At 38.5% G+C, this 23001-nt stretch overlaps 4 protein-coding genes across 4 annotated transcripts in view; all 4 read right to left on the bottom strand.

The window, feature by feature from the left end:
• Positions 1-23001, bottom strand: part of LOC134812636 (uncharacterized) — a 55615-nt gene that overhangs the window by 20773 nt on the left and 11841 nt on the right. The gene's annotated exons all lie outside the window — the stretch shown is intronic.
• LOC134812901 (glutamate receptor ionotropic, kainate 2-like) lies at positions 812-4784 on the bottom strand. Its single transcript, XM_063820506.1, has 3 exons — positions 4026-4784; positions 2568-3841; positions 812-2413 (listed from the first exon to the last, which is right to left on the bottom strand). Exons 1-3 carry the CDS (start codon positions 4712-4714, stop codon positions 1551-1553), a joined length of 2826 nt encoding a protein of 941 aa, XP_063676576.1. The 5' UTR covers positions 4715-4784; the 3' UTR covers positions 812-1550.
• On the bottom strand, positions 7097-10692 carry LOC134812900 (glutamate receptor ionotropic, kainate 2-like). Its single transcript, XM_063820505.1, has 3 exons — positions 10003-10692; positions 8591-9858; positions 7097-8404 (listed from the first exon to the last, which is right to left on the bottom strand). Exons 1-3 carry the CDS (start codon positions 10689-10691, stop codon positions 7557-7559), a joined length of 2805 nt encoding a protein of 934 aa, XP_063676575.1. The 5' UTR covers position 10692; the 3' UTR covers positions 7097-7556.
• LOC134812222 (glutamate receptor ionotropic, kainate 2-like) lies at positions 12148-16155 on the bottom strand. The gene is made up of 3 exons (XM_063819485.1): positions 15466-16155; positions 14068-15335; positions 12148-13905 (listed from the first exon to the last, which is right to left on the bottom strand). The coding sequence occupies exons 1-3, from the start codon at positions 16152-16154 to the stop codon at positions 13043-13045; spliced, it is 2820 nt and encodes a 939-aa protein (XP_063675555.1). The 5' UTR covers position 16155; the 3' UTR covers positions 12148-13042.

The raw sequence follows: 23001 nt of genomic DNA, 5'->3' as shown, positions 1-23001 counted from the left end.
GTCATGACATTGGGCACTCTGCCCTAAGCGCGATGGGTGCGAAATCGCTCGATTGACTAAACACCGCAATTAATCGCAACATTGGCCGTTATTCCTTCGATCAGCTTAGTAATTTGGTACTGCTGTGTATAATTAGATAAGATCGACATGTACATAACTTTGGTAAGGGTAAAACCTAGCATGCCTTGGTTGCAGCATCGCTTCACTTATAGGTGCACTAAGGGCCTGATTTAATTGCTATGCCAAATTTACTGGTCATCTGGTGTTTCGGTGTCCCTATTTTTGTTTACACTCAGTCACTTGTTAATAAAAATAGCTACAGTTATGGTATAGTTAGACAATATAAGTATAACAGTTCGCAGGAATTTTACCACACAATGTGTTGGAATCTAATGTTGTAAACTAACAATAGTAACTGAATACTCTGGATCTGCCTCAATTATGCTCATCGGCAGCTCAACTGACCTCATTCATTTTGCCCATCTTATTGTAAAAACTTCAATGAGGATAATTCTAAAATTAAACATCTTGAATCGTTAGGAAAGTTGGTGTAGAATATTGCATTGTGGTATGCAACGTTATAGACAATTGGCGTAATAAAGGAGTTATAAAATAAGATTATAATCCTCGCCGCGCAGTGCACGCATGCAGACAAGAGCAATACCATTGCAGTGCAATCGTAACGAGAAATAATGTGCTTGTATACCGCACATATAATGGTTAGCAACTGACACAAGTGTCGGGTATTAATCAATGTGTCAGACCGATTCGAAATGGTGAAGTGAACATATTTAGCAACAAACAACTGCATAATCTCAAAAAAACAATCTATTATACAGAAAATATCAATTCTGCTGTAGACTACTTACTTCGTAGTTTAGTACTTTAGTAATAGTACGTCTATATTTTATACACTTTGATTTTAGAATTACTTTAGAGACAGGGGATAGACTCATATAAATGATTTATCAGATGCAAATAAGAAGTAGAGATACATTATATTATATATTATTTATGAATAATCCCGATAAAGATGAAATAAGATTTAAGATAGTTTATGATTCTTCGATCGATTTTATGATGTAGTGATCTGACTTCAGTACTGAATTCATTGTAGAGGAAGTTCCCCTATCAAGCTCCCACTTGGAATCACTACTCGGTTCAAAGATCGGTAAGTGCGTTGGTAGAACTACATAATACAACGAGCAAAGATTAACAATACACCACCAAAAATCACTTCAATTGTATCAATATCATACAGGAATTAAAGGAATTTGAACTATTTTCATCCTAATTATAAATAAGATCAACTGCTATCAGCTATGCATCTAATTTCAATGTCATATTGCACAAAATCTATGCAAGATAAATAACATTGGTGATAAGGGCCATGATACTGCCTCACCGTAAACCATAAATGTCGTCAATACTCTTACAAGGAACGTATAGTGTTTCTTCAAACTTAGGTTCTTCTATATTCACAAACTCATACTCCTTTGAGGTCTATATTGAAAGCATAACTATCAGCATGTGATAAAACCTTTAACACTTCAGATAGAAGTATTAGAAATTACCTCTTCCTTATAGTTTCGATCAAACCCGTTTGAATCATGGTCTTCGACCCTTTTGTGACTTCTATGAAACCACTCTTCAATGACTTCACGATATTTATATATTATTCTTCTCCGCAAACATTGCCAGATGCTCTGCCCCTTTTCTATACTGTCTAGGCAGGAAACGTAAAGTATTTCAAATAACACCGTGACAAAGGCTATTACAGCTCCAACACCTAAAATAAGGAACAGTCCCGCTAAAATCGGAATTCCGAATTTAGTATCATTGCCAACCGAAGAAGAACAAGTCGGCATGTTCTCATCAGCAGAGTTATACCATTCGTCAAATTTGGTGGTTAACCAACCCCTCTCACGGTATTGTAGAAACATGTTGTTGATAACTGCTGAATATGGTGAATTTACTTGTGTTCCTAAAGCCCACTGGTTGTTGAATTTGCCTGTTTTCGTAAGTGCAGCTTCGCAGTCTCCCCTGAAATTGTACGTGAGCACAGAGCCTTCATCAATGAAGACAAAACCACCTTTTTTAACTCTTGTGATGCCTTCATCTAAACTTTCCGATCCGACTCCACTGCTAACAATTTTGTTGTATGTTTCATCATCATGATCAGACATCATGTTCTGAATAAAACGATCATTTAAAAGTCCCCACTTATAGTCTCCCTGGTTCAACAGATCGTCTAGTTTGGTAATTTTTGCGGTAGAACGATCCAGCGTCAGATGAGCAGTTAGATTTGCCGTGTACATTGAGGTGAGAATCATGATGAAGAGCCACCACATGAAAAGAAGGAAGCGACCAGACGGTGCTGTAGGAAATTTGTCAGTCCCCTGCAGAACAAAACCTGGGACAAAAAATATATCATAAGCGGTCGTGTTGAATTAAGCATCATGATCATTGCTAGAGTTACAATCAAGTATACAATAGAACAAACTATTTCTCCAGAGTTGAGTTCTAGATTTTATAAAAGTTATGAGTTGAGTATTCTACAATCGAACCTGTTCCAATAAGCCATGTTGAGTTGTAGTAAGAGAGCTCGTTCACCCCATCGTCCTCCTCCACTTTCTCCACCAAACAACTATATTCCTTCGTGTCAACAAATCTACACTTCTTAGCCACTTTTATTTCTCTCCTTAGCACACATTTGGCGCATACACAACTCTGCATAGCGTGGATAGTCCTGCCATATTTTCCGAAAGGAGAGAACTTACTGAAAAATGTGGTCAAAAGAGCGATCACCAGGATTAGGCCAATGATGCTTATCCAAACTAATAAGTCGAAGGGTTCCAGGAAAAAGAACAAGTTCGATGAACTTTTGGAGGCCTTAGTATGAAGAACGAAAGCAGCCTGATCCTCATAGATAGATGCAGTGTAGTCGATGTATTTGGACCGCTCAGTACTTATTGATATAGTTATGGTCAAGTCTGTTTTTCTGTCCAGAATGTCTCTAATCATTCCATTCCATTCTTTTGTTTCTTTGTTCAAGCCACCAAATTTATTATCTGCCGGCTGAACATATTCGTACGTAAAGTTTAGGTCTTCCTGAAGTTTTTGGAAGATATCAGGATTCCAGCCGTACCAGCAGTCAGGACTAGAATTATTACCACACTTCTCGTCGAAATACGCAATCGGTGGATCTGTAACTATGCCAATTCGAAGGTGATAGCCGGTGAGCGTGTTCCCTATTCCACTGGGAGGTGAGTACTTATTGCCACTAAATAGAACATCTTTTCTTTCAACCCACCGTGATATTGTTTCATCCTTACCAAGGTTAACAAGACCCCTGGACTTTTCCCATTTTCCAACCTTCTCAAAGCCTTTTTCTTGGAAGTTCAGTATGTCATACGTTGGAATGACCACCCCAGAATTGTCATATGTTCCGTTTTGGAAATTTTCATCCAATTTGCTGAAGAGTTCTTCACCACCAACCCAGTAAGAAGGTGTTTTACAGCTAATTCTAACTGATGGGGAGTTGTCCCATTCACCTTCATCAAGCTCTTTTAGAGAGAAATGGACGATTTCTAGACCCATAGAAACTTTTACAGATGACATGCGCAAATCCGAGGATCTACCACCACTCATAATGTATGCATTTGCCAGATCGTTGTATTGTGTGGAACCTTTTCCATAGTGAGGCAGCGTTCCTAACAATCCTTGATAGAAAGAAGGGTAGGACAAGTCATCATAGGCCATTGTTTCTGGTTTAGATGTGATCGCATCTGTCGTTATCCAGACAAATGATTCGTCCATCAAGCCCTTTCTTTCGGCTTCCCTGAAAATAAATGATTTTGCTTAATTTAAGTCCAGGTATTCGATCAAACCAAGTAACATTATATTATGTGGTTCAATTGCGAAGTTAAGTTTAGATCTAACAGCCAGCTGATAGACTCTGTGTTTCAGATAAAGGATTCACAAAGAATGCTACAGACGAGCAAATAAACTTAAAGATAGCTCACCTGAATATTATTTTTGCGAACTTTCCATCGCAATTTAGCACAATAACCTTAACTATTGAATCTTTGATCAGTTGAAGCTCTTTTTCAAACAAAGAAGAATTTTCTGAATCTGACAGATCCTTTCTTACATCAAAATGTTGGATGTCCCTAATGCTGAAGTTGTCATCTTGCGAGGCCAGATATTGCAAGTTCACGATGCTGTTAATCCCGTAATCGTCTGCCGATGCCAGAATTGAGAATTGGTACCAATTGTACTCCTTCAACAAGTCGAATATAGCTTGACCCTGATATACGTCTGATGGTGAAAGTCTCAGTTCAAAGTTTTCCTTAGAGTGAGATTCAATGAATGGGTTCGTATCCACTGCAGCAACAAGTGGAACATGAAACTGATTTGCCAAATTCACCTGAATCGCCGTTAAAGTTGAATCGGACCAAGATATGATAGCTACAACATTTTCATCAATAAGTTCACAAACACTGTTCATGAGGTTCAGGTATATCGAGTCATGGTATCGTTCTATCAGTTGCAGTTTGGTGTTGGATTTGTTAAGTTTTGAGATGGTGTATTGGGCGAGGCTTTTGATGGCATTGGACTCATCCTGCTCTTCGGAGTTCAACAAGAGACCAACTTTGTATGGTTGCCCAATCGAGGATAGAATAAAAAAGAGGATATAACGGAGCCCCGCCATAATACCTTAGAGGTAAAAACAAAACTTTAATGGTTTAAAGATATTCAGTAATCATTGGTTCACAACAAATTTTATAATTTGAGGATTTGTGATGCTGCTTAAAGTGAACTGTCCATGACGAAAAGCTGTCTAAGCGGAAAAGATTTAGAAGAAAATTAAACAAAAGCTAATTTCGAACAGAACTGTTTTAAAAGTTTATAGGTTTATAGTGTGCAACTCGAAACGAAGCATTAAGTATGCTAACAAGACATAACGAATACGATTGATTGTTCTCACAAACACAATATTATGTTAGGAATTTTAAGGTATAGTTCTAACCGTTACCTAAGGCTTAGTATTGCTGTACAGCTAAATAGGATAGTTCTAACCGTACGCTAACAATGCTACATTCCAGTCTGTCCCGCTTTTGTTTCCTTACCCTGTTGCTTTGTTTTTAATTCCTCATGGGGAATATCCCTCACAACACACATTTAGCTGGAGACTACAGAGTTTAATTACATCGTTCAAGAGTCAAGAGTGTAAGAACACGTCATCTAGGCGTGATTTAAGTGCGGTGGGTGCGAGATCGCAAGATTGACCACGTATACCATATTATGGCAAGTTGATAAAGCAGCAACTTTTAGTACTATTGATAGTTGATTGATAGTACTATTGATAGTTGATTAAAAAAACCGAAAAAAGGCAAATCTTAGGAAATAAATAACTTGTCAAGCTCGATTGTAATCCCTCAATGGATAAAAATTGAGTCAGACATATTGTAGTTAGATCTATAATAGTCAGACAATATCATAGTTTGCAGGTATTTTATCTAGTATACACACCATATGTTGGAATCTAATGTTGTATTGTATTGTATTGTATCAGATGCCATCGTGGAGTAGGTGGTCTCCTGCACATTTTCCCCCTTGACATAAAAGAAAAAACCTAGACATGCAACCTACAATCCGAAGTTGAAGACTATAAGGTCTTAGGGAAGACTATAAGGTCTTCATGCTTATATAATTAAATGATTTAATGATACATAACGATAACTTGTAAACCCCACAAGTTTCCAGTATCGTCATGAATCCATGACCATATACTCACTGAGCTTGGTGTCACTTGGTCATGAGAAAAAGCTGGGATTGACCGTAAAATTGTAACGAAATAAATTTCCTTCGTAACATTTATTCCTCTGAATTAAAAACGCCATAGCTGTAAAGTATGAACCAGTATGAAATCATACTGTTTTATACTTTATTAAAACGTGGTGTGAAGTAATATGGTGTAAAGATTGCATAATACGAGTTTATAAAAGCATGAAAACAAATATCGTAGAGGCGAACATCACGTGTTGTTGTCACGTGGGAGATACCTACACGTGGTAGCCTATAAAAGATAGAAATGGATCAAAAGAATATATGAAATGAAAGAACGCTGTCAGAATGAGTGCCTCTTAAGATGGCAGAGTGGATCTGCGGTCTGCAACATTGAATCTGTGTGTGAAAGAAGATACATAACTGTAGTCCCAAAGAGGGTTCCCAGGATAGAAGGTTCAGAGCTATTAAATGTTGTAAAACTAAAATTTTCAATAATCTGCCTCAATTATGCTCATCACCAGCTCAACAAGCCGCATTTATACTGCTCATCTAATTGTAAAAACTTCTATGCGGGTAATTCTAGAATTATACATCTAAATTGTAAGGAATGTCAGTGTAAAATATTAGCCTTGTAATTTATTTGTTGTGTTTAACTTGAAACAATCGTGTAACGCAACGTTATTATATATACAGGGGGGCCAAAAGTAACATTACATACGTTGGGTCTTATACCACAGCCGAAGCTGTACCAAATCACAGCTTGGTAACTGGCCGGGTTGCATCCGACCGGATTTAAACCCGGGTCTTCTGCTTGGGAGGCGATCGTTATACCACTACACCACCCGGCCGATAGTTCAGATCACTCCCATATAATATCAAATCACCTATATTTTTATTTTCGAACAAGCTAGTCGCCTAATTTTTGCAGATTATTTGCTGCATGTGATCTGAATAAAAGTTAAGGGATAAAATGGATTTGAAATAACAAAGTTATCAAGCATTTTGTGATTTAGTGTATCTCGTTACCAAAAATCGATTGGGTGATTGTGTGACACGGCACCTTAATTGGGTCCCCTTGCAATTTAACGGGCGTGATCAGGTAATCCAACTACCTGATCACACGTAATGTACAAACTCGTTATGCTACGTATAATGTATTATATCAGTTATCTGAGAAGCTACAACTCTCATTTTTTTAGGACAGGCGTAATTTGAATGACCAAACACAATTCTATAAGATTTGGCTCGATCCGATTATTAAACCTATCAAATAATTAATAAACTATCAAATAAAACCCTCATTCGACAAAATTGAACACATGAATATTATTTCATTTAAAGAGATCATGAAGTGTGAATTTGCGAATTCTTCAAAAATGTTTCTATTGCGGTGCCTGACATTTATGGTACAAAACCACCAATTAAACCACAAACCATCGGCCGATTTTTTAAAAATTTGCTTATTGGCTTCGTCAGAGTTTTGTCGGCACTATACCGAAAAAACCAGTCCCGTAACTCTTACCGTTTATTAAATATAACAGACCGGAAATTACACACGCACAGACAGACAGACAGACGATCAGACACACACACATTCTGGGATTATTAAGGTGATAATTAGGTTTATAACTACACGCTCATAGACATAAACATAAAATGGAAAATGGAAATATTTTAACTCATATTCCTTTGAGGTCTATATTGAAAGGTTAACTATCAGCCTGTGATAAAAATCTCGATACTTCAAATAGAAGTGTTAGAAATTACTTATTGCTTATTGTTTGAAATAAATTCGCATGAATCCTTAACCCATCTTCGACCCTTTTGTGGCTTCTTCCAAACCACTCTTCTGTGACTTCACGATACTTAAACACTATTCTTCTCCACAAACATTGCCAGATACTCTTCCTCATTTTTATACTGTCTAAGCGGGAAACGTACAGTATTTCAAAGATCACAGTGACAAAGGCTATTACAGCTCCAGCACCTAAAATAAGGAACAGTCCTGCTAAAATCGGAATTCCAAATTTAGTATCACTGCCGACCGAAGAAGAACAAGTCGGTGCGTTTTCATCGGCGGAGTTATACCATTCGTCAAATTTGGTGGTTAACCAACCCCTCTCACGGTATTGTAGGAACATGCTGTTGATAACTGCTGAATATGGTGAATTTACTTGTGTCCCCAATGCCCACTGGTTGTTAAACTTGCCTGTTTTCGTAAGTGCAGCTTCACAGTCTCCCTTGAAATTATACGTGAGTACAGAGCTTTCATCAATGAAGACAAAACCACCTTTTTTAACTCTTGCAATGCCTTCATCTAAACTTTCCAATCCGACTCCACTGCTAACAATTTTGTTGTATGTTTCATCATCATGATCAGACATCATGTTCTGAATAAAACGATCATTTAAAAGTCCCCACTTATAGTCTCCCTGGTTCAACAGATCGTCTAGTTTGGTAATTGTTGCAGTAGAACGATCCAGCGTCAGATGAGCAGTTAGATTTGCCGTGTACATCGAGGTGAGAATCATGATGAAGAGCCACCACATGAAAAGAAGGAAGCGACCAGACGGTGCTGTAGGAAATTTGTCAGTCCCCTGCAGAACAAAACCTGAGACAAAAAATATATCATATAAGCGGTCGTGTTGAATTAAGCATCATGATCATTGCTAGAGTTATAATTTAGCTCAAGTTTACTGCAATTTATAAAAGAAGGTTATACAATAGAACAATCTATTACTCCAGAGTTGAGTTCTAGATGTTATAACAATTTGGGTTGACTATTCTACAATCGAACCTGTTCCAATAAGCCATGTTGAGTTGTAGTAAGAGAGCTCGTTCACCCCATCGTCCTCCTCCACTTTCTCCACCAAACAACTATATTCCTTCGTGTCAACAAACCTACACTTCTTAGCCACTTTTATTTCTCTCCTTCGCACACATTTGGCGCATGCACAACTCTGCATAGCGTGGACAGTCCTGCCATATTTCCCGAAAGGAGAGAACTTACTGAAAAATGTGGTCAAAAGAGCGATCACCAGGATTAGGCCAATGATGCTTATCCAAACTAATAAGTCGAAGGGTTCCAGGAAAAAGAACAAGTTCGATGAACTTTTGGTGGCCCTAGTATGGAGAACGAAAGCAGCCTGATCCTCATATACAGACGCAGTGTAGTCGATGTATTTGGACCGCTCAGTACTTATTGATATAGTTATGGTCAAGTCTGTTTTTCTGTCCAGAATGTCTCTAATCATTCCATTCCATTCTTTTGTTTCTTTGTTCAAGCCACCAAATTTATTATCTGCCGGCTGAACATATTCGTACGTAAAGTTTAGGTCTTCCTGAAGTTTTTGGAAGATATCAGGATTCCAGCCGTACCAGCAGTCAGGACTAGAATTATTGCCACACTTCTCGTCGAAATATGCAATCGGTGGATCTGTAACTATGCCAATTCGAAGGTGATAGCCGGTGAGCGTGTTCCCTATTCCACTGGGAGGTGAGTACTTATTGCCACTAAATAGAACATCTTTTCTGTCAACCCACTGTGATATTGTTTCATCCTTACCAAGGTTAACAAGACCCCTGGACTTTTCCCATTTCCCAACCTTCTCAAAGCCTTTTTCTTGGAAGTTCAGTATGTCATACGTTGGAATGACCACCCCAGAATTGTCATATGTTCCGTTTTGGAAATTTTCATCCAATTTGCTGAAGAGTTCATCACCACCGACCCAGTAAGAAGGTGTTTTACAGCTAACTAATGGGGAGTTGTCCCATTCACCTTCATCAAGCTCTTTTAGAGAGAAATGGACGATTTCTAGACCCATAGAAACTTTTACAGATGACATGCGCAAATCCGAGGATCTACCCCCAGTCATAATGTATCCATTTGCCAGATCGTTGTATTTTGTGGAACCTTTTCCATAGTGAGGCAGCGTTCCTATCAATCCTTGATAGAAGGAAGGGTAGGACAAGTCATCATAGGCCATTGTTTCTGGTTTAGATGTGATCGCATCTGTCGTTATCCAGACAAATGATTCGTCCATCAAGCCCTTTCTTTCGGCTTCCCTGAAAATTAATTCGGTAAAACCAAGTAAGATTACATGATATGGTTAAATTTCAAAGTTAAATTTAAATCTACAAGCCAGCTAATAGATTCTGAGTTTCGGATAAAGGATTTTTTTAAAGCAAATAAACTTAAATATAGCTCACCTGAATATGATTTTGGCGAACTTTCCGTCACAGTTTAGGACAATAACCTTAACTATTGAATCTTTGATCAGTTGAAGCTCTTTTTCAAAGAAAGAAGAATTTTCTGAATCTGAAAGATCCTTTCTTACATCAAAATGTTGGATGTCCCTAATGCTGAAGTTGTCATCTTGTGAGGCCAGATATTGCAAGTTCACGATGCTGTTGATCCCGTAATCGTCTGCCGATGCCAGAATTGAGAATTGGTACCAATTGTACTCCTTCAACAAGTCGAATATAGCTTGACTCTGATATACGTCTGATGGTGAAAGTGCCAGTTCAAAGTTTTCCTTAGAGACGGGTTCGAGGAAAGGATTTGTAGCCACCGCAGCAACAAGTGGAACATGAAACTGATTTGCCATATTCACCTGAATCGCCGTTAAAGTTGAATCGGACCCAGATATGATAGCCACAACATTTTCATCGATAAGTTCACAAACACTAGTCATGAGATTCAGGTATACTGAGTCATGGTATCGTTCTACCAGTTGCAGTTTGGTGTTGGATTTGTTTAGTTTGGAGATGGTGTATTGGGCGAGGCTTTTGATGGCATTGGACTCATCCTGCTCTTCGGAGTTCAACAAGAGACCAACTTTGTATGGTTGCCCAATCGAGGTTACTATAAAAAAGAGGATATAACGGAGCCCAGTCATAATACCTGAGAGGTAAAAACAAAACTTTAATGCTTTAAAAGATATTCAGTAATCATTGGTTCACAACAAATTCTATATTTTGAGGATTTGTGATGCTGCTTAAAGTGAACAGTCCATGACGAAAAGCTGTCTAAGCGGAAAATATTTAGAGAACAATTAAACAAAAGTATTGTTTTGCTATATATAGTGTGCAACTCGAAACGAAACATGAGGTATGCTAACTAGATATTATATAATAACGAAAATTACAATTAATTGAATCTTTGCAGAAAGATAATATTACGTAGTTTTTAATCAGAAGGTATAGTGCTAATATCCGGAAATTAAGGGACCGGTCACATATTATTACGAGATCACCTTTTGGACAATTTAAACCTCCTCCCCTTCCCCCTCCGTAATCAGTTTTACACATAGCTATTGTGCCAAAATTACACTAGCATAATCATTCGGAAACCCCCCTCCCCCTTAGGCTGATTACGTAATATGTGAACACTGAACGACCCCTAACAAGCAGTGACAACTGACAAGCTATTTAGTCTTATGTGCGAAATGGCCAACGGACATCTGACAAAATCTTGGCGTCCAGATTCCAGAAGTTGAGACATGTTGAGCCTCTCTTTGTGTCAAAATACTAAGTGTCTTCAATGTGGAATTCTCCTTCAACAGTGCATAATATACACTATGCAGCCTCACTTTGATGAACATCGGTCGGGGAGAGTCGTAGCTCCATATTGTTCACATACGGCGTTTGCATGAACGGATTCGTAGCAACTGTTGCGATAAAAGGTACCGATCATATTCGATTGTACAATATACAGCAGTCAAGGAGAAAAGAACTATAAGAACGCAAAGTAATGCTAGCACAGCACTCAACAGGTTAGAAACTTAATGCTACAATTCAAGCTTTTGTTCCTTGCCCTGTTTGCTTTGTTTTTTAATCAATACCTAGTACCCTCATGAGAAATATCCCCCACAATTATACACACATAGCCACACGGATTCGAAGCAAATGTTGTGATAAAAGGTAGTGAAATTGACCAATCAGATTCGATTGTACAATGTACATCAGTCAAGGAGAAAAGAACTGCTAGCCTAGCAATCAACAGCTTAGAAACTTAATGCTACAATTCAAGTTTTTGTTCCCTTACCCTATATTTGCTTTGTTTTTTAATCAACACCCTCGTGAGAAACATCCCATACAATTATACACACAGACTTCTCGACAGAATGTTCCAATCCATCAGTCAAGAGTATAACCACATACAGGCACACCTAAAGGCTGCAAACTCGGCAAATAGTTAATATAAGCTTAATAACGGCATTTTCTGTCACCAAATTTGCAGCACATACAAAGTTTTGGGCAGGTGCGCACTATTTGCCATATCTGTCAAGGTTACACATTATTTATAGATATATATATCAAGGTTACACATTATTTATTTGCTTCGCTGCGTCACTATCCAAGCATTGGTAAAGTCTATATACATTTTATTTTGGTTGAGATCGAACCTTGAAATCATCAGCATGCAAACATTTGGCGTGATAAAAGACTTCCCATCCTCTATCGTAAACTTGCACATTCTAATCCTTGAAGTGCACGCACACACACAAGAGCAGTACCATTGCAGTGCAAAGATGTTAGCTCTTTATAAATTGAAAGGCATACTGTGAAAAAGTATTTATTGTCAGCATTGTCATTACATCTTAATACTTCCTACATGAACAGATATTTTTATTATATATATTCCAATCAAAAACTCTTTTTAAAGCTAGAGAATCGGTAACATTTTCATAATTTGCATAAATTTCTGTCATGATATGCGATCGGAATATTTACTTCACGAACCCCAGCTGAGTGAAGCGAATAATTTTCAGTCATGTTTTATTATTTCTTGATATTAAGTAAGTTTATTTACTCAGCAAAACAATTCTTGAGGTGACTCAAGCTATTTTAAAACAATAATTATCTTTTTTAACTAAATTACTCTAAATAATATGAATCTAATTAGGTTTACAACTACACACTCAAAAATTTAAATTTAAAAATATAAATATTTTCATCTAAAGGGCTTCACCTAAATATAGATAAGATTAACTGCTTTGACATCTAACCTTAAATGTTATACTGTTATGATCCGCCAACAATTCGGCTTCCTCCCAGTGGGAGGCAGAATCAATTATATTGGTGGCAACATTAGACAAAATGTCGTGTCAACACTCGTCTATACTCTTACAAGGAACGTAGAGTGTTTCTTCAAACTTTGCTAGTTCTTCTATCTTCACAAACTCATACTCCTTTGAGGTCTATATTGTAAGCATAACTTTCAGCGTATGATAACACTTTTAATATTTCAGATAGAAGTGTTAGAAATAACCTCTTCCTTATGGTTTCGATCAAACCCGTTTGAATCATGGCCTTCAACTCTTTTGTGACTTCTATCAAACCACTCTTCGGTGACTTCACGATACTTATATACTATTCTTTTCCACAAACATTGCCAGATACTCTGCCCCTTTTCTATACTGTCTAGGTGAGAAACGTAGAGTATTTCAAGGAAGACAGTGACAAAGGCTATTACAGCTCCAACACCTAAAATAAGGAACAGTCCCCCTAAAATGGGGATACCAAATTTAGCATCACTACCAACCGAAGAAGAGCAAGTCTGTATGTTTTCATCAGCGGAGTTATACCATTCGTCAAATTTGGTGGTAAACCAACCCCTCTCACGGTATTGAAGGAACATGCTGTTGATAACTGCTGAATATGGTGAATTTACTTGTGTCCCCAATGCCCACTGGTTGTTGAATTTGCCTGTTTTCGTAAGTGCAGCTTGACAGTCTCCCCTGAAATTGAAAGTAAGCACAGAGCTGTCATCAATGAAGACAAAATCGCCTTTTTTAACTCTTGTGATGCCTTCATCTAAACTTTCCAATCCAACTCCACTGCTAACTATTTTGTTGTATGTTTCATCCTCATGATCAGACATCATGGTCTGAAGATTACGATCATTTATAAGTCCCCACTTATAGTCTCCCTGGTTCAACAGATCGTCTAGTTTGGTAATTGTTGCGGTAGAACGATCCAGCGTCAGATGAGCAGTTAGATTTGCCGTGTACATTGAGGTGAGAATCATGATGAAGAGCCACCACATGAAAAGAAGGAAGCGTCCAGACGGTGCAGTAGGAAGTGTGTCAGTCCCTTGCAGAACAAAACCTGAAACACAGTTTACATCATAATGATATGCTAAAAACAATATTATACCCATTATAGTGATCCACGCGCACGATCGTGCTGAATTAATTATCAATACCTCAATTACAAACTTGAAGTTCGCTGATCATGTTGAATTATAGAATAAGTAGCCTAAAATCAAACCTGTTCCAATAAGCCATGTTGAGTTGTAGTAAGAGAGCTCGTTCATCTCATCGTCCTCCTCTACTTTCTCCACCAAACAACTATATGTCTTCGTATCAACAAACCTACACTTCTTAGCCACTTTGATTTCTCTCCTCAGCACACATTCGGCGCATGCACAACTCTGCATAGCGTGGATAGTCCTGCCATATTTTCCGAAAGGAGAGAACTTACTGAAAAATGTGGTTAAAAGAGCGATCACCAGGATTAGGCCAATGATACTTATCCACACTGATAACTCGAAGGGTTCCAGGAAAAAGAACATGTTTGATGAACTTTTGGATGTCTTAGTATGAACAATGAACGCAGCCTGATCCTCATAGAAAGAAGCAGTGTAGTCAATGTATTTTGACCGCTCAGTATTTATTGACAGAGCTATGGTCAAGTCTGTTTTTCTGTCCAGAATGTCTCTAATCATTCCATTCCACTCTTTTGTTACCTTGTTGAAGCCACCATATTTATTATCTGCCGGCTGAACATATTCGTACGTGAAGTTTAGGTCTTCCTGGAGTTTTTTGATGATATCGGGATTCCAGCCGTACCAGCAGTCAGGACTTGAATTATTACCACACTTCTCATCGAAATATGCAATCGGTGGTTCTGGAACTATGCCGATTCGAAGGTGATAGCCAGTGAGCGTGTTCCCTATTCCACTGGGAGGTGAATACTTATTGCCACTAAATAGAACATCTTTTCTGTCGACCCACCGTAATATTGTTTCATCCTTACCAAGGTTTACAAGACCACTGGAATTTTCCCATTTCCCAATCTTCTCGAAGCCCTTTTCTTGGAAGTTCAATATGTCATACGTTGGAATGACCACCCCAGAATTGTCATATGCTCCGTTTTGGAAATTCTCATCCATCTTGCTGAAGAGTTCTTCACCACCAACCCAGTAAGAAGGTGTTTTACAGCTAACTGATGGGGAGTTGTCCCATTCACCCTCATCAAGCTCTTTTAGAGAGAAATGGACGATTTCTAGACCCATAGAAACTTTTACAGATGACATGTGCAAATCCGAGGATTTACCACCAGTCATAATGTATCCATCTGCCAGATCTTTGTATTGTTTGGAACCTTTTCCATAGTGAGGCAGCGTTCCTATCAATCCTTGGTAGAAGGAAGGGTAGGACAAGTCATCATAGGCCATTGTTTCTGGTTTAGATGTGATCGCATCTGTCGTTATCCAGACAAATGATTCGTCCATCAAGCCCTTTCTTTCGGCTTCCCTGAAAATAGATAATTGTGCTTAATTTAAATCCAGTTATTCGATAAATATTGCAAAGTTAGGTTTAAATCTACCAGCCAGCTATGAGCCACAAAAAATGCTACAGACGAGCAAACTTAAAGATATCTCACCTGAATATGATTTTGGCGAACTTTCCATCACAATTTAGAACAATAACCTTGGCTATCGAATCTTTGATCAGTTGAAGCTCTTTTTCAAAGAAAGAAGAATTTTCTGAATCTGACAGATCTTTTCTTACATCAAAATGTTGGACGTCCCTAATGCTGAAGTTGTCATCTTGCGAGGCCAGATATTGCAAATGCACGATACTGTTGATCCCGTAATCGTCTGCTGATGCCAGAATCGAAAATTGGTACCAATTGTACTCCTTCAACAAGTCGAATATAGCTTGACTCTGAAATACGTCTGATGGTGAAAGTCTCAGTTCAAAGTTTTCCTTAGAGACGGGTTCGAGGAAAGGATTTGTAGCCACCGCAGCAACAAGTGGAACATGAAACTGATTTGCCATATTCACCTGAATCGCCGTCAAAGTTGAATCTGACCCAGATATGATAGCCACAACATTTTCGTCGATAAGTTCACAAACATTGTTCATGACGTTTAAGTATGTTGAGTCATGGTATCGTTCTACCAGTTGCAGTTTGGTGTTGGATTTGTTTAGTTTGGAGATGGTGTATTGGGCGAGGCTTTTGATGGCATTGGACCCATCCTGCTCTTCGGAGTTCAACAAGAGACCAACTTTGTATGGTTGCCCAATCGAGTATAAAATGAAAAAGAGGATATAATGGAGCCCAGCCATAATACCTGAGAGGTAAAAAAGATATTCAGTAATCATTGGTTCAGAACAAATTCTATATTTTGAGGATTTGTGATGCTGCTAAGAAAAGACGAAGTCGAAAGCTGCCTAAGCGGAGAATATTCAGAAGAAAATTAAGCAAAAGCTAATTTCGAACAGTTCTGTTTTGCTTCATAGTGCAGTGTTCACTGTTCAACTCGAAACGAAAGCCCTCAGCCCACGCATATTTTCGTACGACAAGTGGAAGAGACCAAACAGAGAAACCTGCTTCCGCACTGATATTTGAGGTATTGTTTAAATCAAGTTTGGCGTTTAATATTAAGAATGGCAACTTTTACAGAACAGCAAGTTAATGTCAATTAACAGAAAATTTGGGATATAGCACGCGAAAATAATTTAAAGTATTGTATGCAAGTGAAGCGACGATAAGACCAAAAACTTAAGGATCAAGTTGAGTACAAGCCAAATTATTTAGTATTAATTTGGAAACCAATTAAAGAAAGTTCGTACAGAAAATTCCGCAGCAATTTCATAGGACCGTTCAAAGTTATAAGTCGTATTGCAGGTTATAACTACAAAGTCCTTAATGAAAAAACGGGAAAAATTATGGTCACTAATTTTGAAGCTATGCGACGGTATTCGCCTGATCTACGAAAACCGCTTGATAAACAAACTAAAGATGAACAAAGCCATGCAGTATTAAATAACAGCGAGGATAGTGACAATGAACTTTCTCTTGAATCACCAAAGTTTGAAATTATAAGTCCTCAAATTGGTGAAATTGATGAAACTACAAATTCGGTCGCTGATACACAAATAATATCTGAACAAGTGCCTGATGAAGTTCCTAGCACAAGTAGTAAGTACCAATAATGCTGCTGATAGTAATAACAATAATTCAGGTAGGCCTAAAAGGACCACTAAGCAGCCTGATAGAATGAAAGTTAGTTGGAATACTAAATCGTATTAAATTTAAAAAGTTATGCATATTTTTTTTTTTTTTTTTTTTGTTTTTTTAGAGAAAAAAAAAGAAAAAAAAAATAAAAAAAACAAAAACAAAAAACAAAAAACAAAAAAAAACAAAAAAAAATTTAAAAAAAATTAAAAAAAACAAAAAAACAAAAAAAAAAAGTTATGCATATTGATATACGTAGTAAAATTGTGGTATAATTTAAGTATTGAGAAATAAAAGATGTAATTTCAGGAATAAGTTTAAAGAGAAAATGACGGTGAGATATATCATTCTGCTGTTATTGATTGGAAACAATTTGATTTTTAAATTTGAATGCGTAATGGCGTTCAATGCATAGCAATGTAGCAAAAATCCAGGAAAGATTTTTAAAATCAAAAATGATTTTATTGATTGTCATGACAATAATACAAAGAGGATCGAGCTGATACTTTCTAAACGAAATGTAAAACAGTATGTAAATGATTCACGTGCACTTAAGATAGAGTTATTACACTGTAAAACCACACATTTTTTCTTTGACGCCAAGAAAGAAGAGATATTTACTACTATACCGGATATAACGCAGGAACAATACAAATTAAAAATTTCAACTAGCAAGATAGAAAGGGCACAATATTTAACTAGATTAAGTGTTAGTATAGACCTTTTTGCCGATAGATTGAACAATGAGGCTTATCTTGCGTTAAACAGTTTTAATGAGGTCTGTACTCTTGAAGACAGAATTAAGTTGCCAGGTATTAAAGTATTAAGAATTTATATATCAAAAAAGTGCATCCTTACTATAGAATGTTGGAGATTAATATTGATCTCCAACATTCTATCAACTACATGTTAACGTCCTTAAAATAATTAATCATTACATGTTCCGGATAGGAACATTTTTCTTTTTGAAAATATTGTGCGAACTGCAATAGCGTAGAGTGCAGTTGGGTTTTAAGTTTTGTCGAGATGGCTATGTGGCCATAATCCTATTATTATTATTATTATTATCAGGAAGATGTTGGCATCATCTGCGTACATAATGAAATTGGCTATAGAAAGATAAGTTTTATAGGACACTCACAGATACATTTGATGGGCTACCTCGTCACGATATCAAATTACTGCTCGGCGATTTTAATGCAAAAGTAACATCAGGCAGATATGGAAGTGAAGCGGTCATCGGTGGGGAATCACTCCATAGCTCATCAAATGACAACGGGACAAGACTTGTGGATTTCTGTGCGACGAACCAGCTTGTCATCGGGGGAACTCTCTTCGAGCACAAGAACATTCACAAGGGAACATGGCGGTCCCCCAACGGGCTCACCGTCAATCAGATAGATCATATCTGCATTGGAAAGCGGTTTCGTCAGTCACTTTTTGATGTTAGGGTATGTCGCGGGGCAGACATCGGCTCCGATCATTATCTGGTTCTAGGACTGCTGAAAATCAAACTTCAGTCAGTGACAAAGATCAACGCCAACAGGCCCAATGTGCCTGCCATTGAGCGCCTGAGGGATAGTACTACGGTTTTAGAGTACAATGTGGCTCTTCAAAACCGATTTGCAAGTCTGGATAGTGAGGTCGACCTCGAGGATATGTGGCGTAATCTCAGTCAGACCGTCACTGATGTCTCACTGGAGGTACTAGGCAAAAGACCCCGGAAGGCAAAGGAGCAACACCTGTCACGGAAGACCAAGGATTTATTGACTCAGCGGGCACAGTTTAAGCGCAAAGACCCAAACTCGGACACTAACAGGTCAGAGTATTCTAAACTTAATAAGTTAGTCAAGAAAAGCAGCAAGCTAGACGACAATAACTGGGCAGTTAGAGTAGCTACTGATCTTGAGGAAGCAGCGAGCAAAGGTCAGCAGCGTGAGGTATGGGCAAAGATCAAGAAGATCTCTGGTAAGAACAAGAAGCCTCAAGCATCTTGTGTCCGGGACAAGGACGGTAGGAAGATCACGGATCCCCAACAGCAGAGGGATAGGTGGAAGGAGCACTTTACTGAACTTCTGAACCCCCCATCATCAAGTGTCAACCTTGCCGACCTTGATACAGTACCACCCCAACCCCACTTTAACTCTCTCTCTTGTTCGGATGGACCACCCACCAGAGACGAGATTAGTTATTCCCTGACAAAGCTTAAGAACAACAAAAGCCCAGGAGTGGACGGGATAACTAACGAGCAACTGAAGTATGGTGTGAGTGCTCTAGTTGATCAACTAGAGTGTCTATTCAAGAAAGTGTGGGAAGAAGAGACTGTTCCTGAAGATTGGTTAAAGGGTGTGATCATTGTTATTGGGAAGAAAGGAGACACTTCAGTCTGCGGGAACAACAGAGGGATCACCTTAAGGTCTACAGCATCCAAGCTTTTTCAGATGATTCTTCTTAAGCGGTTACATGCTGGTATGGAGTGTCTCCTCAGGGAGAATCAGTGCGGATTTAGACAGAACCGCTCATGCATTGATCAGATTTATTCTCTCCGAACTATTATTCATAACTGTCTTGAGTTTAACATTCCTCTTTACATTAATTTTGTGGATTTCAAGGCAGCGTTCGATTCTATCAGAAGGGACTTTATTTGGTGCAGTATGAGACACTATGGGCTGCCTGAAAAATATGTCAGAATATTTCAGTCATTTTTTGGGGGTACCATGAGTGCCGTGAGGGTTAATGGGGAGCTGACAGACTGGTTTGATGTTAACTCAGGCACAGGTCAGGGTGACATTCAAGCACCTCCTGTCTTTAATTTCTGCCTAAACTTTTCTGCATTTCTGGCTGAGACCAACAAGATCATCAGTCAAGGCGCAGTGCTGCAGAAAGAGATGAAGACGGTCGAGGAAAAGGTCATTCTGGACACCGATTATGCTGATGACATGGCTATTATGGACAACTCAGGGGAAGGCCTACAGGAATCAACTGATCTATTAGTTCATTACAGCTCCTACGCTGGGCTCAGAATAAATGCAAAGAAGACCCAATGCATGGCTGTAAGCAAGTGCGCCTCCCAGCGACCTTTCATCAAGGATGATTGTATTGAGCTGTCGGTTGAGGGTGAACCCGTCGAGCAGGTTAGCAACTTTGTCTACCTGGGTGCAACTATTAGTGGGGATGGGACAATCAACAGAGACCTGGATGTCCGTATCCAGAAGGCTAATGGCGCCTTTCATCAGCTCTGGAACATTTGGAATAGCAGAACTATAAAGACTCCAACCAAGATCAGGATCTATAGGGCTGCTGTCCTCACCATCTTGTTGTATGGAGCTGAAGTCTGGAACACCACCAAAAAGCAGATGAAACGTTTCGAGGTTTTCCATCAAACCTCCTTGAGAAGGATCCTTAGGATTAAATGGTTCTTTCATGTAACCAACGACGAAGTTCTTAGGAGGGCTGGCATCAAGTCAGTTGAGACTTTCATCAGTGCTGCCAGGCTACGTTGGTATGGACATGTAGTTAGAATGCCAGACTCTACACTACCGAGGTTTCTGTTGAACTGGAAGCCAAACTATGGAAAGAGGTCAAGGGGCAGACCCCGTAAGAACTGGAAGTCCTGCGTACTCGAAGATGCTGCTAAGTTTACAGGTGTTGAAAACATCGACAACGACACAACAGAAGCTTTGGCTACCAACCGAGTACAGTGGAGACATATGTTACGCCGCCAACGCGATGTGTGTGATGCAGGCCACTCCAACGACTAGGAGGAGACCTTACCATGTAACATGTATGTATGTATATCTGATATTTGAGGCAGGTCGTTTATGTAGATTATAAAGAGTAAAGGTCCTAATATTGACCCTTGCGCAACCGGCCACGCCGTATAAAATTTGGTTGGTTGAGGATTTTGACGAGCCAATTGATACAAACTGTTTCCTGTTAGTGAGATATGACTTAAACCAGTTTAAGGCTTGACCCCTTATGCCGTAATGGTCCAGCTTACGCAAGAGTATGGAATGATCCACAAGGTCGAAAGCTTTGCTGAAGTCGATTAAAAGAAGTAAAGTTACCTGCTTTTTAGACATTGAATTAAGAATGGTGTCTTTTGCGTTGAGAAGAGCATGTTCACAAGACCTACCCGGGCGAAAACCGTATTGGTTTTCACATAGTATGCTGTATTTATCTAAAAAATTTATAACTTGGTTATGCATTAGCTTTTCAAATACTTTAGAGAAAGAAGCAAGAAGAGATACTGGTCTGTCAAGCAAGAAGAGATATTGGTCTGTGAAGCAAGAAGAGATATTGGTCTGTGAAGCAAGAAGAGATATTGGTCTGTAGAAGCAAGAAGAGATATTGGTCTGTAGAAGCAAGAAGAGATATTGGTCTGTCAGAAGCAAGAAGAGATATTGGTCTGTAAGACCAATATGATATGAATACGACGAATAAAATTTAAGAGGTTTAAATATGAGCAAGTTAAATCCAGTTGAAATATAAGCACGATGAATCAAGTTCAACAGGTTGAAATATGAGCACCTTGAATTAAGTTAAAGAGGTTGCAATATATGAGCACGGTAAATCAAGTTTAAAAGAATACCATGTGCCAGGTGCCTCATAGGATTGCTCCTTGGTTTATTGTTGGCGACTAACGAGTACACCTAGCGAGTACACCTACACCTAAGAGCTGAGGTGATGTACAGATGACGGCACCCTCCTGTAAGCTAGTCCAACATTGTTAATAAAACTAATATTTTAATAAAACAAATATTTATTTTTACGGCACAATCAAACAATATCAATAATAAATAAATCAGGGGAGGTTTGAAGAGGTTTCAAGTGCCGAAGGCCACTGCTTTAGGATTTGAGAGTGACCTGTGCTTGAAACCCCCTCAACCATCCACTACGTCAATATACATATTATACAAATATAGAAAAATATAATAATCTAAAATTGCTTATTGGTCTAGTTTGGTGACACAGGAGAGCCCAGTTGAGTTTTAGTTTAGGTTTAGGTTTTAAACCATAGTTTTAAATTTAAAAGGTTAGCCATGTTTCATGGCAGAGAGATATATCATGTGTGCAGAGCTGTACCGGATGTAGAATTTGAGATATAATATAGATTAGTTACCATGTATTACGGTCATCTCGATTTTGGAGGGATAGCAAGTGCTTTTTAAGGTTAGATTTAATAATACCTGACGAGGCTGATAAGTCTGAATTTTTGGAAGAACCCGGGATTATTATCCTATCTTCATTAGCATCACATATTTCGAATACTTAGGGGATGAGATCATTCCAAATTTTCGTAGAGGTGTACAAAAAGTTCTGTTGTATTTGGGAGATATCTAACCTCAGTAATGGGACAATCAGACATAGTTCAATTGTGACGTCACAACTCCAAACACCCTGTTATGGGTGGTTAGCTGAGGTGATTGGGTAGTGAGTGGGCACCTCGGCCTACTTGGGGGTGTATATTGCGGTTCCTCTGGTGCTGGGTCTAATTTGAGGAAACGATGTAACAGAGTCGACATATTTTAATGTTGCCATGGGCCATGGGGTGGAAAGTCCCCATACATCGTAGTCCGGTGGTTTCATTGTCTTAATATTGAGAATTATGTGTAGATTTGTTGTTGTTTATTATTATGTGCATATTTTAAATAAAGTTATCCTTTTGCAACAGTTATGTTTCACTGTTCATTTGCCGCCAAAATTCTCTAATAATTCCTCAGGTAGCACGCTAAAAGCATAGCGTTGGGGTACGTGATATCAGATTTACACAGTGGGAATTTTGAAGGTAGCCCAATTAAGGTGTTGTGTCACATAATCACCGAATCAATTTTACTAACAAGATTAACTAAATGCTTGATAACTCATTCATTTTAAATCCGTTTCACATAATTTTTTCAGATCAGATGCAACATTCAATAATCTACCGTCTCTAAAAAAATTAGGCGTCCAGCA

The sequence above is a fragment of the Bolinopsis microptera genome, chromosome 3 (genome assembly GCF_026151205.1).
Source record: "Bolinopsis microptera isolate Bmic1 chromosome 3, MBARI_Bmic_1.0, whole genome shotgun sequence".
Lineage (NCBI taxonomy): Eukaryota > Metazoa > Ctenophora > Tentaculata > Lobata > Bolinopsidae > Bolinopsis > Bolinopsis microptera.
Note: the sequence above shows the minus strand (reverse complement) of the source record. Positions and strands in the feature narration are given on the sequence as shown.